The sequence below is a fragment of the Ictalurus furcatus genome, chromosome 5 (assembly GCF_023375685.1).
Source record: "Ictalurus furcatus strain D&B chromosome 5, Billie_1.0, whole genome shotgun sequence".
Classification (NCBI taxonomy): domain Eukaryota; kingdom Metazoa; phylum Chordata; class Actinopteri; order Siluriformes; family Ictaluridae; genus Ictalurus; species Ictalurus furcatus.
In genome coordinates this window covers 31,092,265-31,112,219 of record NC_071259.1, presented here as the reverse complement: position 1 = coordinate 31,112,219, position 19,955 = coordinate 31,092,265, and the positions used below count along the sequence as shown (strand labels likewise).

General features: G+C 43.5%; 1 protein-coding gene across 5 annotated transcripts in view; it reads right to left on the bottom strand.

Annotated features, from left to right (window-relative positions):
• adamts10 (ADAM metallopeptidase with thrombospondin type 1 motif, 10) overlaps positions 1-19,955 on the bottom strand; it is a 64,362-nt gene that overhangs the window by 18,436 nt on the left and 25,971 nt on the right. For all 5 annotated transcript variants that reach the window (XR_008386017.1, XM_053625761.1, XM_053625760.1 and 2 more), the window contains exons 6-16: positions 19,422-19,505; positions 14,896-15,041; positions 14,287-14,330; positions 13,222-13,327; positions 10,090-10,236; positions 9,364-9,505; positions 6,861-6,968; positions 6,537-6,682; positions 5,630-5,693; positions 4,366-4,468; positions 279-412 (exon numbers count right to left, since the gene is read on the bottom strand). Coding sequence is in view for 4 of the 5 variants with exons in the window: in XM_053625761.1 (XP_053481736.1) it covers positions 279-412; positions 4,366-4,468; positions 5,630-5,693; positions 6,537-6,682; positions 6,861-6,968; positions 9,364-9,505; positions 10,090-10,236; positions 13,222-13,327; positions 14,287-14,330; positions 14,896-15,041; positions 19,422-19,505 (1,224 nt within the window). In the remaining variant the exon portion in view is untranslated. The remainder of the gene's footprint in view (positions 1-278; positions 413-4,365; positions 4,469-5,629; positions 5,694-6,536; positions 6,683-6,860; positions 6,969-9,363; positions 9,506-10,089; positions 10,237-13,221; positions 13,328-14,286; positions 14,331-14,895; positions 15,042-19,421; positions 19,506-19,955) is intronic.

The following is a 19,955-nucleotide window of genomic DNA, read 5'->3' as shown; positions in this document are numbered from 1 at the left end:
TAGAGAGAAGAGATGGAAAGAAAGAAAGATGGCTGTTTATTGTTCTAATATGATGGTAATGGTTTCAGTTGGGCACAAACTTTAGAGCAACATTTACTTGAACATTTCTACAACGGAACATGTGGCAGCAGTGTTATAGGAATGTTAATAATGTTACTAAAACTGTTCTAAAAACCAAATAAAAGTACCTGGAACTGGGTGGGAACTCTCTCTCTCGCTCTCTCTCCGTCTTTCTGTGTGTGTGTGTGTGTGTGTGTGTGTGTTTGCTGCAATCTCACCTTACACTCGCCATTAACACACACGTCCAGAGAGTCGTCTCTGCACGGCGTCCCATCCACCACCGCCGGAGCATGCTCAGTGTAGAAGTTATAACCCTCAGCCAGGCAGTTCAGAGAGCATGATTTTACTCCACCTGAGTTCACACACACACACACACACACATACATACACACATGCACACACAAAAATGGCCATGTCAGTCCAGTGAAGGAGGTGTGGCCTCTGTGTCTGTTAGTGTCAGTGAAGGAGCTGTGCTCTCTATGTCTGTTAGTCACAGTGAAGGAGGCGTGGTGTCTATGTCTGTTAGTCACAGTGAACGAGGCGTGGTGTCTATGTCTGTTAGTCTCAGTGAAGGAGGTGTGGCCTCAGTCTCTGTTAGTCTCAGTGAAAGAGGTGTGGCCTCAGTCTCTGTTAGTTTCAGTGAAAGAGGTGTGGCCTCAGTCTCTGTTAGTCTCAGTGAAGGAGGCGTGGCCTCAGTCTCTGTTAGTCTCAGTGAAGGAGGCGTGGCCTCAGTCTCTGTTAGTCTCAGTGAAGGAGGCGTGGCCTCAGTCTCTCTTAGTCTCAGTGAAGGAGGTGTGGCCTCTGTGTCTGTTAGTCTCAGTGAAGGAGGTGTGGCCTCTGTGTCTGATAGTCTCAGTGAAGGAGGCATGGCATCTGTGCCTGTTAGTCTCAGTGAAGGAGGTGTGGCCTCAGTCTCTGTTAGTCTCAGTGAAAGAGGTGTGGCCTCAGTCTCTGTTAGTCTCAGTGAAGGAGGCATGGCCTCTGTGTCTGTTAGTCTCAGTGAAGGAGGTGTGGCCTCAGTCTCTGTTAGTCTCAGTGAAAGAGGTGTGGCCTCAGTCTCTGTTAGTCTCAGTGAAGGAGGCGTGGCCTCAGTCTCTGTTAGTCTCAGTGAAGGAGGCGTGGCCTCTGTGTCTGTTAGTCTCAGTGAAGGAGGCGTGGCCTCAGTCTCTGTTAGTCTCAGTGAAGGAGGCGTGGCCTCTGTGTCTGTTAGTCTCAGTGAAGGAGGCGTGGCCTCAGTCTCTGTTAGTCTCAGTGAAGGAGGCGTGGCCTCAGTCTCTGTTAGTCTCAGTGAAGGAGGCGTGGCCTCAGTCTCTGTTAGTCTCAGTGAAGGAGGCGTGGCCTCTGTGTCTGTTAACCCAGTGAAGGAGGCGTGGCCTCAGTCTCTGATAGTCTCAGTGAAGGAGGCGTGGCCTCAGTCTCTGTTAGTCTCAGTGAAGGAGGCGTGGCCTCAGTCTCTGTTAGTCTCAGTGAAGGAGGCGTGGCCTCAGTCTCTGTTAGTCTCAGTGAAGGAGGCATGGCCTCTGTGTCTGTTAGTCTCAGTGAAGGAGGTGTGGCCTCTGTGTCTGTTAGTCTCAGTGAAGGAGGCGTGGCCTCTGTGTCTGTCAGTCTCAGTGAAGGAGGTGTGGCCTCTATGTCTGTTAGTCTCAGTGAAGGAGGTGTGGCCTCTGTGTCTGTCAGTCTCAGTGAAGGAGGTGTGGCCTTCCAATTCTCAATTCTTTCACTGTATTGCATCGCCTCTTCTCAGACTGGATCAGATTTAAATGAACAGAAAACTGTTAAAGTCAGCACAGCAGCTTCAGCGCACACTGTTGTGAAATTTACACCAACACATGCTGGCAAGGCAGATTCGAAAAACAAACTGCTTACAAATTTTTATACCTCACACACCCACACACACACACACATGTCTGGCTGCGAATCAAAGTATAGGCATGATCGTAAAGTGCCTGATAGATGCACAAAGTATTTTAATGAGCTTGTTAGGGCTTTTATGCAACTGAGTTTGTTCCTCAACAGCTGCTAGGACGTCGGGGGCCACAGACAGGAGAGAGAGAGAGAGTGAAAGCTAGAGAGTGAAAGCTAGAGACAGAATGAGAGAAAGAGAAAGTGGGGTACTAAAAGGGAAAGAGCACATTTTAACTGGCACACTTACAAACAGCTGAGTCTGATTAACAACACATAACACACATAACAATACACACACACACACACACACACACACACACACACACACACACACACTTTCACTACATCCTCTGGCCTCTCGGACTGCGCTCTAGAAACCAAGTGACAGAAAGTGAAGATGGCAGAGGGGTTCGGGTCTCATTAAGCACATTCCTGAAAGGAAAATGTGGAGTTGATGTCCAGCCACAATGCATTTTGGGAAAGGATGGCCGTCTTATGAGGAACACAGCACTGGGTATTTGCTTTGCATCGAAAGCTTACATTATGACGTTCATCACATGTATTAAGAGAGAGAGAGAGGGAGTATAATTAACAGATCCGATATCTCTTGCTTAGAACTCTTGTTTTCAAGTTTTTCATCTAATGAACACACCTGTGTTACAATATTTAAGTACGCTGAGATACATGCATGCACGGATCGTTCAAAAATTCAGTGTAAAGGTAAAAATGAAGCGTGTACACGTGTGTGTGTGTGTGTGTGTGTGTGTGTGTTGTGTTCATGAGGTAAATATATAAGCGCTTTATTTTTATTTTTTACAAAATGTGCATATGAAGTGAATCTAATATATTCAATCAAACGTTACCGCAGCAATATTAAAGCATTCTCATATGCAGTTGCTGTTCTCGAGGTGACCTGTAGTAGGCGCTGAATCACATTATGAGTGCGACGTTATCACACGTCTATTTGCATCAATTACGCCCTGTAATTTGCATGTCTAGGTCCAAACGGCGCAAACTGCAGCGATTTCAAGGAAACGCACTAAACTGTGTCATGCGCAAGACAAAATCCCCGATCGGACCTGTCGGTAAATCGGCTTCTCAGGATGAAAACACGTGCCAGATTTCAGAAATATGAATATAATTCAGTCCGTACGGGATTTTCGGAGTTTCTTTTCGCGACTTTGCTGTGGATTTTTTTCCCCAAAATCCGCGAGGCAATTTGTGGAGGTTTTTATTTTTTTGTGGGTTTTTTTTTTCTTTTTTTTTTCGGAAAACGACTCGAATCGGTAAAATCGCAATCGCACGGAATTGTCGTACACGTTCTTTCGCAGTGATGTTTGTCAGTAAACGAGACCTTTTAGCTGTGCTCGTGTTCGACGCACGTCAATCGAAGAGGGCTTCGGCTGAACGCACGTCGTGACGCGTCTCGGCCCGAATCTGCGGTACTTTTGAAAAAAATTGCGAGCTCCTCCGAATATTTCGGAATTTGTTTGTTTTGCATTTGTTCTTAAAACTACCACTTTGAGAGGAATAACACCCTCACATCTCTCTCTCTCTCTCTCTCTCTCTCTCTCTCTCTGCCCACCTCATCCTCTCTAATCCCCTTTCCGAGCCCCTGCTTGACTCTGCAGGTCATGTGAGACTTGGAGTAAAGCTGAATCCAACGCCGTTACTGACCATAGGACGTGTGTTAAAGACTAATGGGTTTATTTTCTCCTTCCACCCCCCAGACTGGGGTTACATTCGGTCACTCTGTAATCGATCATGACAGTATCGCATTAAAGAAACAGTTCAGCTTTTTTTGACTCATCACATGCTCAAACCCACCCCCCCCCCCCACTTTTTAAACCGACCTTTCCCAAGGGTGCCAATATTTCTGTTCTACTCTGCATGACTTCTAGCTTATTATGAGTCTTAGATTATGTAGCGCGTCCACCGCACAAGTCCCCGTGTACGGGCGATTATTCTACCAACAGTTATACAAAAATAACGCACAACTTCTGACCAATCAGAATCGAGAACCAAACCACGCTGGGGTATGAGGATTTTTTATCGTACTTTATTATTTCCTTTGTTATTATTTTCTTGACCACAGCACCTGTGATCAGATCCCTAAGCATATCGTCGCGTAGGACGAAAACGTTCTCGAATCTCGAATCTAGTTTAGAACGCTGGAAGATAATCGTCTCCGGACCGCAGCACTGCGAAGCGGCTCGTGAGCGTCAACAGCGGACCGATCTTTAACGAGCTTTTATGAACTAAACTAAGAGGAGGCAGGAAGGAATACTCAAGTCTGAATAAGCTGTAGTAGTGGAACTATTTGGTGTGTGTATGTTTTGTGTGTGTTTTGTGTGTGTGTGTGTGTGTCACTGGTCCAGCTGTAGTTTCCACATCACTCACCGCCTCTGTACGGCTTCCAGGTGTAGAATTTCCCCCGGAAAGGAACGCTGTCAAAATCCGAGCACTGAATCTCTCGGAAATCCTGAGACCCAGGAGGGCACTCCTGCAACGCGCACACACACACACACACACACAGAGAGAGAGAGAGAGAGAGAGAGAGAGAGAACTCTCAGGCTAAGAAAATAATCATATAACTGCTTAAAGGTCTTTTCTTTTATTATCCAATATTATAAGTACATCACAAGTATTTGGATTAGTTTTCTGGACATGTCTGTTTACACAGTGTTACTGGAGGACACGTGTAGTAATTATACACAGGATCATCACAGACATGGGATTTCTATTCTCAGAACACACACCTCATACTGTAATGCAAACCCATTGTGTTGACCTTTATTATAAGCTGTAGGTTTAGTGGCTGTCCTTGATCATCAGTACGTCACACGACCATCACATGCACAGTGCGTACGCAGGCTGTACCGTCCTTCTAGGATTTTACGATTTCGCCATCGCAACCCAAAATCGAGCGATTTTTTCAAAATTACCGCCGATCGGGCCGAGACGCGTCACGTGACGTCGTCACGAGCACGGCTAAAAGGTCTCGTTTACCGACAAACGTCACCGCGAAAGCGTGCGCGGAACTATCTCGTGCGATCGCGATTTCGCCGATTCCGAGTCGTTTTACGCCGCAGTGACATCAAACGTCTTTGGCATCGATAATCACAAAAAATAAATAAATAAAACTCAGCGGAATCCTGTTCAGACCGAGTATACCTGTGCTAGGAACTCGATGAATGCCCGAAATCCCCCATGAACGTCTCTTCTCTGGCCTCCTCCTTTTAAACGTCCTCTGTATTTTATTGCTCACGCCCCAGTACTCGGTTTCCGGGTTTGGATTCGTTTTCATGTCTTTCAAAAACGACCTTAGCACGTGGAAATATCTTGAATATCTCGAATCTGTCCAACATGAGATTAACGTAAAACAAATAGAAGATCATGAATCCTATTTCTGGACATTCGTAACCATCTGAAGGTCACAACTGAGGTCATATTTTACGTGTAGATTTTGCTCCTTTCCGTGAATGTCCGTGGCATTTTTCCCTCCGCACTCGGCTAAGGAAGTGCCGTGTACTTACTGTATACGCCGGAAAAATCGCGAAAGGTCGTGACCTCTTGGTATCGGAGTTCGATCCGCCTGGCTTATAAACGCTTATAAACGCTTTCTTCAGCTGGACCACACTACCTCTTTACACATGAGACTCACCTCGATGTTGCAGGATTTGAACCTTTTCCTCTCTCCCAGACAGAAGCGTCCTCCTACGGTCGGCCTTCACACACACACACACACACACACACACACACACACACAAAACCCGAGATTAAAGCAACATCTGAGAGCTATTTCACATGAAGTTCTCATCAGGCTGTCAACTCCACTCTATGTTATTCAAAACCAGTCATCATGTCTGCCCCTGCTCGTTGTTATTTATTTATTTATCGATCTATCTATTTATTTATTTATTTCATCCGCGAGTTACGCTGGCCTCAGCTACAATAGATCATATTGCAAATAAATTAACATGCCATTTCACTGCGTATACAAGATGAATTACAATCAGAATGAATCAGAACATGACAAATATAATTACTCTGACATGCTAGGAAAGTCTGCTAAACTGGCAACGCAGTTCATACGCGAAAAAACAAAACAAAACAAAACCTCTCAACGGCAGGGTGCTGCGATGATGTGGAGTCACTGTTACCGTGCCAAAGTGCAGTTTTTATACCGTATAAGAGTGTGTCTTGAATTGTTTTATTCCGCTTACACCGTCGCAATTTGCCACTGCGAACATTCTTTTGATTATTAAAGAACATATCGTACTTTTGATCCATTTAAAGTTACGTTTCACGCCGTAGAACGTCCACGAAGCGACGTCCTGTTAACACTTATATGATAGTTTTCTTTCTTTATTACTAGTGGAGCGTCCGCCAGGTGAGGCCCTGTGAACGAGCTGTTACTATAGAAACGATAACGTGTTAGGACATTCATACGTTATCATGGCGTTACACCTTCTGACCGATCAGAATCAAGATTTCAGCTGTGCTGTGGTATATACGCGGTGTATATAATTGCAACTACGAGATGAAATCGTATCTGTGAAATGACCCACCTGGGGCTGTCGCAGTGGCGAACAGAGGAGGAGACTCCGCCCCCACAGGTACGACTGCACTCCTCCCACGGAGACCACGCACCCCACTGACCGTCCACTCCTTCCGGGCGAGTGCCGTACGGCACACACATCCGCTTGTAGCACCACTGCGTGAACGCACGAGGAGAAGAAAGAAAGAAAAAAAATGTCACTTTCGCATGATCGCTGTTCTCACAGTAAAAGTTTTGGCACCCTACTCGCCACAATGGACAGTAACGCAGTACTGTACATTCCGCAACAGCAAATCAAATTCGTTTGTAATGATTCTTTTTGGGATGTACGCACCCCTTTGTCTATGGTGCTGGTCTGGCAGATGGTGCCTTCCGCTGCGGGGATGCTGCTGGTTATACAGCGGTTACTCTTACTCATACACCACAGCTCACTGCACACCTCCTGCACACACACAAACACACAACAACAGACCTGTAACATACGTGACGCACTAATACAGAGAACAAGAAGAGACAGGAGACTTTTATTTAAACAAAAGCAATTTTATCGTCCAAACGATGAGGAATGATAATTGCTTTATAATGACCATATATTATGAAAAGCCATTGTGGTCAAAAGCTGTAGCCATGTCTGCATTGGTAACGTCTTGGAATTTTATGTCTTTGCCAAAAATCCTACTTAACACTTTGACACACACTAAAACCTTTTTTTTTTCTCCAAATATTCTCCCCAATTTGGTCCCACCCACCAGCCAGCTCCCCCCTATAATACGACAGCTAACGATGTGCTTGGTCCAAGAAAAATGAAACCACATACTGCTGCTCATGCTCAGTCAAAGGGCCGAGTAACACAAAGTGCTATTCGCCCTCGTCCACATACATGAACTCACAGACACGCAAGATTGCCTAGTGTCGCTGTGATTGACAGGAAAGACCCAGTATGCCCCTCCCACTCAGAAAGCACGACCAGTTTTGCTCTCTGGAAGACCGTGGCACCTTTTGAGATTTTCTCTCACGATGTGCAACACTTTTCTACACAGCGGCAGTCCGGGGAAACGTTATTGTTCCATGGAAAGAAATCGTACGTCTTCATCGCTAGCGTTCACGCTGATAACCTACAAACTCTACAAGCTACACGAGGTACGATTCTCTCTGCCGATTTGAAATACCCCTTCGCTCTTTTCGTGCTGGGTGAAAGTTTGCGTTTTCTTCGTTGAAACCGACGTTTATTCGAACACGTTCTGCATCTTTACCCTAATGCGTGTGAGAGTTGCTGAAATGAAGTAAACAAAAAAAAAACAAACATTCCAGAGCACTCTATACAAGTCTTCAGGATTTACGCATTAGTATTCCACAGTCGATGGAAATACAGACTCGTTGACTTTTTACTTCCGGAAACACGTCGCGAAACGCAGCCAGTGACACGTCTCGACGGATATGATCGGCCTCATTCGTGTAAGCGAGAGAAAGGCGATGAAACGGATCGAGCGCCGCTGCGCGCTTGTGATTCGATCGCTGTGAAACACTTTAAACTTTAAACGTCGGCAACAAACCGTGAAATCGCATTCGCAGAAACGTTCGGCACCCTCACATCAGTCCACAGCTATAACCCAGAACACGCCGCACGCCGCTCCCACGCGGTTCCTAGGCTAATCCTGTGCCGGATTAAAATCAGAAAGATTTCCTATTCCAGATGTTCTTCTAGGAGCGTGTCATAAAAACCGACTATACACATAAAGTCTTGCTCAATAAAGACGGCTATAGAAGTCTTTAAAGACTCGCTGCAGCTGCACTACGGCGCTGAGGTCCGCGGCCGTCCTGCAGAAGGTATGACGGGTCAGAGTTATGGTCGGCGTAGACGGACCGCACAAGGACGAAAGCAGCAACCTTTCTATCGCTGCTTTGTTGTTTTTTGTTCAGGCAGAAAGCCAGAAATGAGCAGACAGAGAGCAGAAAGAGCTACAACAGCCATCTGGGCCAGATGTGAGTAAGAGAGAAAGAAAGCGTTGACTGAGTCACTGCGAACGAGAGGCATCTGATGAGGAACTTCTGTATGTATATATATATATATATATATATATATATACATACGTACATACATATACACACACACACACACACACACATATATATATATACATTTATTTATATATATATATATATATATATGTATATATATATATATATTTTTTTTTTTTACATATTTGTACTGGCTCTAAAGTGACACTCTGATCCCATCTGTATAGTGTAGTTTAGTTTTTGTCCTGTTAGTGTTGCTGGAATTTCATCGTTTCCGCAGATTTAAAAGAAGTCACCTGAAGAAAAACACCAGTCTGTAAATCCAACCTTACGACACAGAAAGTAGTGTTAATTAACCACAACGGACACGAAACTACTATAAAACACTGTCAAGTAAGCACATTTCTGTAACTAGAGGAGCAGGCCTACCGTAAAAACCCTAGCGAACGAGCATATTACCATTTGTCATAAATGCCAAATAGTGAGCAATAGAATTTCAAATATGAGATCGTTTTTCTTATGGCATCGAAAGGCAACGATTCACGCGAACACTGAATATCTGAGAGCTTCAACAGGCTCGGAGGAGAGCGCTAAGCATGGGGCGATAAGACTGGGTGTGTCATTGCTAACGATAGAATATATTTTGAAATATATTTCGAGAATAAGCCCCGGTACACACGTATTACCTCTGCTGCACGTGTGCTACAGTTTGCCGGAGTTAGAATTAGGCATTATATCTCATTGAAATTTTTCCCGATATTGTGTATAACATCCTGAACATGTAAGAACAGTGAAACAGAGTATAGAGAAGTGAGTACCCCATATTTACACTGCCGAGATTTTATTCCGTACTGGAAACGGCACTGCTCATCGGCGTCATAGGCCTGCCCGGGCGCCGTGGTGGGATACGCAAACTCCTGCTTCGGGGGAACGTTGTTCACACACGAACCCATTCCAGAGCTGCGGAAAGTCACCCGGACACACAGAGACACGTGTACATTTAGAAATAGTGCTCGTCGAATTTGTGCAGAGCATAAAACGCTCGAATGAGCTACTTCATTTAGGTTATCGCACATTAAACAGTTCTCCCAGATATGCTGAGATAGCTGAGAAGAACGAACGCAGGGGAGCGTGAGCCAATTTTTCAACAGTACTAATCGGATTCATTTTTTTACATTTTCATTTCTGTAGTCATTCCCACAAGAATTCGTAATTCCCTCAATTCCCTCAATTCGTAATTAGAAACACAAGGCAACTGCGTATCCTCATGCTAACTAGGGCTACTGTGATTTATTTCTTATGCTACAAGCGGGAGGAAATATTTCCAAAATCTCCTTCAAAAGCATAAAATTTTTTTTTTTTTATACTTAGCACAGGATGTTACTGTAATACCCAGTGCGATCACCGTACTTTAAAAGCTAATAAAAAATTTGTTCCGAAAAAAAAAAAAAAAAAAAAAAGGTTTTATACAGTCTGTTAAATAGTTGCCAGGTACGTTTATGTGAGCTACGACTTGTTTCCAAAAGAAGAACGTAAATCTTTACTTGAGGAAGTTTGTGATGTAATCGCGGCTGCAGGCTGACCAAACGAAGGGGTTCGTCTTCATGGTGATGTGGGCGGCCATGAGCTTAGCCGTCTCCTGACTGCGGGCTCCACACGGGTTCCCTACGCCATCGTGATTCATACCGAACCTGAGAGAGAGAGAGAGAGACGAGGAAGGACAGAAAAAATAAGAGAAAAAGTCAAAGGTAGAAAGAGATGAACTGATGGATGGATGGATGGGTAGACATATTTGTAGTTGGCACAAATTCGGTCTTTAATTGACACACCTGATTAAATACACACGCAACACGAATCCACACGCACTCTTCAGCAACCCTATGTAATCTTATATGCATATGCCCCCTTGTCTAGACAGTCCCCAGGGCTCAGTGGCTCTAAAGCTGGCCGCTGCGTTAGGAGCCGTTTGCTAATGACTTTCCCACCTGTGAAAAGCTCGGAACCCAGCGAAAACCGATTACACTGCAATAACACAGCCATGGAGGAATGCTAGGCCACCAGGCAAACGCAAAAAAGCTCAAATCTTGGCTCAAAACTGAGGAAGATCATGACTGAGTGATTGAGCAGGGAGCGAGGAACTTCTTCCAATAACAAACAGTGTGTATATTTAGAAAGGGACTGAGATAAAGTATCATCATTAACCCTCTCAGGATGGAAGATGGAGGAGGGCTCATTGTGTAATCCACACTCATTTTCAGAGTATATTTTTTATAAGATTCTGTAACTAACACCAACATATCACCTCATATACCAACATTCTCCATCGAACCCAAACAACATTCTCTGTTGAACTTCAACTTTCACCAACAAACACCATTATTCTCCATCAGAAATCCACATTCACCAACACCAACAAAACACCAACATTCACCAGCAAACGCCAACATTCACCAAGAAACATCAGCATTTACTAAACTCCAACATTCACAAACAAACCGACATTTACCAAACACCAACATTCACCAACAAACACCAACATTTACCAAACACCAACATTCAACAACAAACACCAACCTTTACCAACAAGCTCCAACATTCACTAACAAACACCAACATTACCCAACAAACACCAACCTTCACCAACAAGCTCCAACATTCACCAACAAACACCAACATTCACCAACAAACACCAACATTCACCAACAAACACCAACATTTACCAACATGCTCCAACATTCACCAACAAACACCAACATTTACCAACAAACACCAACATTACCCAACAAACACCAACCTTCACCAACAAGCTCCAACATTCACCAACAAACACCAACATTCACCAACAAACACCAACCTTCACCAACAAACACCAACATTCACCAACAAACACCAACATTTACCAACATGCTCCAACATTCACCAACAAACACCAACATTCACCAACAAACACCAACCTTCACCAACAAGCTCCAACATTCACCAACAAACACCAACATTCACCAACAAACACCAACATTTACCAACATACTACAACATTCACCAAAAAACACCAACATTTACCAAACACCAGCATTCACCAACAAACACCAACATTCACCAACAAACACCAACATTTACCAAACACCAACATTCACCAACAAACACCAACATTTACCAAACACCAACATTCACCAACATGCTCCAACATTCACCAACAAACACCAACATTCACCAACAAACACCAACATTTACCAAACACCAACATTCACCAACAAACACCAACATTTACCAAACACCAACATTCACCAACATGCTCCAACATTCACCAACAAACACCAACATTCACCAACAAACACCAACATTTACCAAAGACCAACCTTCACCAACAAACACCAACATTTACCAAACACCAACATTCACCAACAAACACCAACATTCACCAACAAACACCAACATTCACCAACATGCTCCAACATTCACCAACAAACACCAACATTTACCAAACACCAACATTTACCAAACACCATCATTCACCAACAAACACCAACATTTACCAACAAACACCAACATTTACCAAACACCAACATTCACCAACAAGCTCCAACATTCACCAACAAACTCCAACATTTACCAAACACCAACATTCATCAAAATTCCTGAATGAAAACCAACACTGTTCTTCAAACACCAATATTAACCATAAGATCTACATCTCCAACACCAACATTCCCCAATAACCTACTAAAATTCTCTAACACTATTCTCCAACAGACACCACTGTTGACCAACTTTCCCCAACAAACACTAAAATTCTCTAACACACACCAGTCTCCAAACAGACACCCCTACTGACCAACATTAGGAATAAAAACGGCTTGTAATGATCTTCTCCATTTGACAGAAAGTATTTCTGAATGTAGCTCAGAAAGGAATCCTTCGAAAACGAACCAGTTGCCCCTGTATGCTAGATACTAGCATCCCATAATAACTCTGTCCCTTTTAAAAGAAACTTAGCGAGCAAAAATCCCTGAAATGTACTTCAGTAAATCAGCACTAAGGTCAAGCGGGTTCATGGTGAATAATCCCCTCCCCGATACACACTCTTTCATTTGTTCAGCAACACGTGTGACGTAGGTGACACTTTCAAGTCATGACAGGAAGTTGATGAAGGTGTGTTTAAAGACACCTTAATACTTCCTTACTACTATTTCGAGTCTCCGCTACAACCCGTCTGAGATTTCGCATCAGCTTCAGAAACTTTTAGCACTGGAACTGTCCGAATCAGTAAATCAGTACACACTAGTCGCATATCTCCTCAATACACCGTAACAAACTGTTCACTAGAGACAAAGCTCTGAGCAGGGAAACAGAGGGAGAGAGCGAGAGCGAGAGTGAGAGCGAGAGAGAGAGAGACAGAGCGAGAGAGAGCGAGAGAGAGAGCGAGAGAGAGAGAGAGAGAGAGCGAGAGAGAGAGAGACAGAGCGAGAGAGAGAGCGAGAGAGAGAGAGAGAGAGCGAGAGAGAGAGCGAGAGAGAGAGAGTGAGAGCGAGAGAGAGAGAGACAGAGTGAGAGAGAGAGAGACAGAGCGAGAGAGAGCGAGAGAGAGAGAGCGAGAGCGAGAGAGAGAGAGCTGGCACAAGGAAGATCCAGAAAAATGGAGAGGAGAAACAAAAATGCTGTTGGAAGATGAGACTCACGTGTGTCCAATCTCGTGAGCGATGGTGAACGCCGTGGCCAGACCGATGTCTTCATTTATACTGCAGCTTCTCTCCGGCTCACACATTCCACCAACCGAGGCCAGGCCTGACACACACACACACACACACACACACACACACACAGACTACTGAAGGTTCTAAAGATGTGCAGCATTACACTCTTCTTACAAACTACCAGGTTTAAACTGTGTCTAACACAACATATTATACTTGTTAGTGTAATTACATTATTACACATAATTGGGGGATTAGTCATAAGACAGCGTAGTACCGATCTGGAATAAATCATGACCTACCACTCACTCTAGAGTTCCCAAATGTAGTCAATCAGCCGAGATATGTTTAGTGCTTTATGTTTAGTTTTGAACTGGAATTACAAAGCTAATGTAGCTAACTTAAACATGAACCATCTTGTACCTGAACGCCGTACCGTTACGGAGGCGGCCATTTTGGACCACCAGGACATTTTCCTGAAGTGCAGTTTGGGTAAATATACATCCCTCGTCTAAAACCTATCGAGTTTAGTCATACGTTCAAAACCGGGCGTGTGTGCGTGATGAACTGGCGTCTATGGTGTATTCCGGCTTCGCGCCCAGCGTTCCCGGGATACTCTCCGGATCCGCCGTGACCCTGGCCAGGATAAATCTCTTACTGCAGATGACTGAATGGATGAATATTTCATTTGACTAACAGGCGAGTATGTTAAGAATATCATATAAAGCAAGAGTACGGGCATTCGAGCGTATATTTACGGGAAAAGATTTTTCAGATAGACTTTGTTTGTTCGTTAGTCCCATTCGTCTCGCAAAGCTAGGGAAGAGAACGCTGGACAGCAAGCACGTCCAGGACCATCGACGACATATGGGGTAAAGGTGAAACTGTGGAAATGTTTTGGTTGAACTATTCCTCAAATTGAATTTTATATATTTATTCATTTATATAGATATAGATATATATATATATATGAAAAGGTTTGATCTCCAAATGACTGTAATGTAATTTAAGAAGAATAAGAGTCTGTCATGGTTCGGCACTGAGTCTTACCGAGTGTCCCACACGGCTTGTTCTTGTAGATGCAGATGTCATATCTGGGGCACAAGAAAACACAATGAAACTTGAACGTACACAAAACCCGAACCAGGCACGCAGAGCAAACCAAGGGTTAAGACTGTACAATGTCCTGAAGCTCATCTCCCAGACAGGACAATAACAGGAAGTGAGGAATGCTAACGGCACTCTTTCCCAGACAAAATTCCCTGTTCTATAGATAAAACACACACACCAACACACGCACATACAGTATCAAAGCTGAAGGACTGTTTTCTGTAAATCGCTTGTTGTCCTAAATGACTCCATCCCTCATGCTTGACTGTTTCCATGCTGTAGCTCTCCCTTAGGCTTGGCTAAACGCAACAAGATTTCAGACAGCTGTGCTGGTATGTGTGTGTGTATGTGTGCAACGATCCAGAGTGGGGTTTTGGAGGTTTTCTGCCAAACGCGAGGCTGGGATAAACAGATTCAAACTCCCCTTTGGCACAAATTGAGACATGTGAGAGAACAAATATTCAGTTAACCAGTTAAAGTGTCTATAATAGTTCAGCTCGTTCTGTGTGTGTGTATGTGTGTGTGTGTGTGTGTGTGTTGAGTTCTGACCTCGTGATGAGGACGGCCGTGTCGTGGGGTGCAATGCCGTTTTCGGGGATGGCGTTTCCATGGCCGTTGCTCTGCTGGATGGATTTCTGCCACTTACAGAAACTGTCTAAAGACTTCCCCGCATGGTGGTTGATCTCCAGCGTCGGCTGAGGACGAAAGAATAAGAACGCAAACGATAGATAAGGCGTAAGATGTTATAACTGACCTCGAGGTGGGTTCGGAGTTCTTGAAAATACTGTATTATTTGGTGAGTTGCCAATGATTAAAACACGCCCACTGGAGATTTATTGCCGAGTCTATGATACTAATGCGAAGATGCGACTGTTGCTGTAATACACATCACTTTCAGTGCAATTGTGCGACCATCACTGTGCGACGTGCCACCTGGTTTGAAAAGCTACGTCAATTCATAATGCAAATTTAATTAAGTTTCGTTTAACTGACGTGATTTTTTTTAAATCTCATTAGTCAATATGAGCAGATCACAAATTTCAACATTAACACACCGATTTACATACAAACAACAAAATATGTTTGTTTTTAATGATAAATAAAACCGAATCAATAAACCTGCATATCTTGATGCACATCAGGCAACGCAGCGATGTTATACTATACTGAAATTCTTATTTTTTTCGCATCTTAGCAAGTAAAAATATCTGGAAAATAGGCTAATAAGAATTCAAGTACCGTGTCTCTTTATTTAACCAACATCGAACGAGCAAGAGCGTGGTTCTACCGAGCTCACGATGTTCTGTACGTTCTCGTTAAAGGCGCGCCTGGCGAAATTGGAAATCGCGTCCCTGCTTCGTCGTCGTCTTCATCTGACGAGCTTCCGTGTTTTAAGTCAGAAGTCATATCCATGGAAGAAAAAAAAAAGTAGCGCTTGCCATGTCACTATCCCTGCCGTACAGTAGTTCGAGACTTGAGCGAGACACCGTGTCTCGAAGTGGATTTTTAGGTGCACTAAATACAAGCACTCGCGGAAGGCGTCTCGTCCAATCAAATTAGCGGAGCAGAACCAGCTGTCGTATAATAGATCGTTTGAAAACAAATATAAGGTGATTAATGTCTATTTCTAGACATTTTGTTCTCAGTTCAATCATGGAAGCGTCTTACTCTATCAAGCTTTTATTTCTGGAAAGAAGCGAAAATCATCTGCCATTAGAATAAGATCGTTTTAAGCTTGAAATGAGTAAATATGTCTAGATAATAAATAAATAAATAAATAAATAAATAAATAGATTTATATATACACGTCGTTTTTTTCTGCGCTTAGGCTATTTTCACTTTATTATTTGATGCAGTGTGTTAGCATCGTGTCATCCAATGTGACGCACCGTATTCGGGCTGCATGTGAGGATAGCGTGATCGATAATATCTACTGATATAAGAGAGCGTGAAGACGTGCGTGACGCTTTACGTGTTTTTACGGAAAATGAGAACTCCAACTGCGATATAAGAAACGATAGAATCACTCGACAGGAACGTCACATGACCGCGGATACGTAATGATTTATTAAAGTAATGCTGTATTTAGCTCATGACGTTATAATATCTAAGCAGCAGTGATTGGGTCATGACATTTCTATCTTTGGATTAAAAAAAAATACATGAACACATTCACAGCTGCTTTCTCTCTCTCTCTCTCTCTCTCTCTCTCTCGCCATCATTCCTCCCTGGCAGTTTTACTGGTCACACTCGTAACCTGGGAATGCACACACTGACATAACCTATAATCATCTACCCAATAGTCTCCTGCTGTGTGTTCTTCCTCTCTTAGTGATGCTGGATTAATATATTTATTATATTAATGCTCTCATTTCTAATACGTCATCGTTTCCAAAGTATGAGCTCAGTCTGACTCTCCAGGTAATAAGGAAAAAAAAAAAAAAGGTGTGCAATTGTTGCTATGAAAGTTGTCTCTAAGGCGACGTTTATTTAACATTTACGGAAGGAGTTTCCAGTGTCAGTAACAATTATGGGGAAAAAGCCGAAAGTTCGAGACTGAGACTGGTGAAGGAACGGCTGTTTCAAACGGCTATGACGGAACTGATATAACGTGAGCGCTAACTAATTTCACGGACATTCCACAACGTTAACCGTAACCATAAACGGGTAAAAAGTATGATTGTCCTTTAATAAATGGGAAATTGTTAGCGTTGGCAAATTGCCATTGTCGTGTATCAAGGGGGTAACTCTGGACTTCGTTTCCCAGCAGCCATTGCACCATATTACTTTCACATGACCACCTGCACCTGTATCACGTTTTTGTTTAACGAGCACTGATATATATAGCCACTGTTTGCACTGCTTCTTTGTCTCACGTAATTGTCTTTCCATGCTTTTGTCCACGCGGCTATGTTTGGTTTTGCCGCAGTATTTTGCCTCGTGTCTTTGTTGTTTTTGTCTGCTTGTTTATTAAGTGTTTGAAATCTGCAATTGCTTCCGCATCTACCTTTGTGTTATGAGAGAAATGAAACACTCTGGGATGTGCTGTTATTGGAGTGGATAATAATCCACTTTAGTACCGGTAGTACCAGTAACGCCGCTCTATTACGCCACCCTGTCGTCGATTAGTTTCCTATAACAGCACATGCACAAGTGTGTTATTCCTTACATACTACAACTAAATGACTGTGCTGCTGTGTGTTTCTGGCTCTACATGTTCCCCTTCTCACTCCTCAAAGCTAAACACACACGTACACAACCAGACAGGTTTACGAATCCGGCAGACTGATTTGTAGACCGCATACACAGAGAGAGAGAGAGACAGAGGGAGAGCTTCAGCACAGACCAGACCCGTCGTCCTGTCGCCATACGTAAATGTTTTAATGCACTTATTCATCGGCTTTCACACACATCCTAATCAACAGCAACTTCAGTCATGAGTGCACCAAGGTACGGCAGAAGAGCAAACACACGAGACTTACAGCGACTGTCTGGAGCGACTCGGCACAGGAAGGACACTAAGTCCAGGAATTAACAAACAAGAAGCTCTTTGAGTGGGGCATAAACACATAAACAGGGAATGTATTCGTTAAGCTTCTTCGAGTCTGAGGGCTGAGCAGGGAGCCAGTGTGTGTCCATCCTAAGTGTGTGACACCAATGATACGTTCGTATCTTGCTGATCACGACACTCAGGATGCGAGAGGGACTACCTTCTTTATTATCCGCAAACGCTAGTCTTTAATCTCACGTCCAAGTCTAACTACATATTTTTTTTTAATGATTCCGTCTCTTGTTCTGTTTCCACCCTGGGTAAGAAAAGAGCGTGTTCATAATGCATTACGAATGGAAATCAGAATTCTATAGTACACAAAGACATTCTATACAACTGCGTGCTTCCATATTTGTGGCAGTAGTTTGGGGAAGAACCATGTATGGGTGTGACGGTCAGGTGTCCACATACTTTTGGTCATATAGTGTACGGCGTGGGAACGGCTTCTCCGTGTCTATCTATCGCTACCTATCGTTATCTATCGCCACCTATCGCTACCTATCAATATCTATCGCTACCTATCACTACCTATAGCTATCTATCGCTACCTATCAATATCTATCGCTACCTATTGCTACCTATAGCTATCTATCGCTATCTATCGCTATCTATCGCTACCTATCAATATCTATCGCTACCTATCGCCACCTATCGCTATCTATCGCTACCTATCAATATCTATCGCTACCTATCGCTACCTATAGCTATCTATCGCTATCTATCGCTACCTATCAATATCTATCGCTACCTATCGCTACCTATAGCTATCTATCGTTATCTATCGCTACCTATCGTTATCTATCACTACCTATCGCTATCTATCGTTACCTAATGCTATCTATCTTTATCTATCGCTACCTATAGCTATCCATCGCAACCTATCGCTATCTATCGTTACCTATCGCTATCTATCGCTATCTATCGCTACCTATAGCTATCTATCGTTACCTATTGCTAGCGTTACCTAACGCTATCTATCGCCATCTATAGCTATTGCTACCTATCGCTATCTATCGCTACCTATCGCTATCTATCGCTACCTATCGCTATCTATCGTTACCTATCGCTATCGTTACCTAACGCTATCTATCGCTATCTATAGCTATCTATCGCTACCTATCGCTATCTATCGCTATCTATCGTTACCTATCGCTATCTATCGCTACCTAACGCTATCTATCGTTACCTATCGCTATCTATCGTTACCTATAGTTATCTATCGCTACCTATCGCTACCTATCGCTATCTATCGCTACCTATCGTTACCTATCACTATCTATCGTTACCTATAGCTATCTATCGCTACCTATCGCTACCTATCGCTATCTATCGCTACCTATCGTTACCTATCGCTATCTATCGTTACCTATAGCTATCTATCGCTACCTATCGCTATCTATCGCTACCTATTGTTACCTATCACTATCTATCGTTACCTATCGCTATCTATTGCTACCTATCGCTATCTATTGCTACCTATCGCTATCTATAGCTATCCATCACTGTGTGTGTGTGTGTGATTTACCTGGTCCTCCATTAGTAGGATCAGTCGAGTCACCACAATGTTCACTGCGTTCCCCAGGCTAGAATCCTGGAACAGTTTGGCAACCTGACCTCCAGGGAAACAAGAAAAGACCAGTCTTTAAAAAGAGCCATCTCTCTGTCTCTCTCTGTCTTTCTGTCTGTCTCTTTCTGTCTCTCTATCTCTCTCTGTCTTTCTGTCTCTCTCTCTCTCCTTACTCCTCTGGTATAAACTCCGACACTTGAAGCTTAAGTGTCTGTTGTAAAAAACTGCACCGTTACAGTATACAATTTTTCTGCTCTGTCACTGATTAAAATCTTCATCTGGGCAATCATAAATGAAGGTGAATTAACGAGGACGGAAGACACTTAATTTTGAAGTGAACAGCTTTCTCTAAAAAAAAAAAAAAAAGAGAGAGATTTTATTTGCTGAAATATAGCTGCTATGATGATGGTGGTGGTGGTGGGGCGGAGGGGGAGGTGGGGTGCGTAATGGTGGCGTAGAGGTTAGCAAGCTTGCCTCGCATCTCCGAGGTTG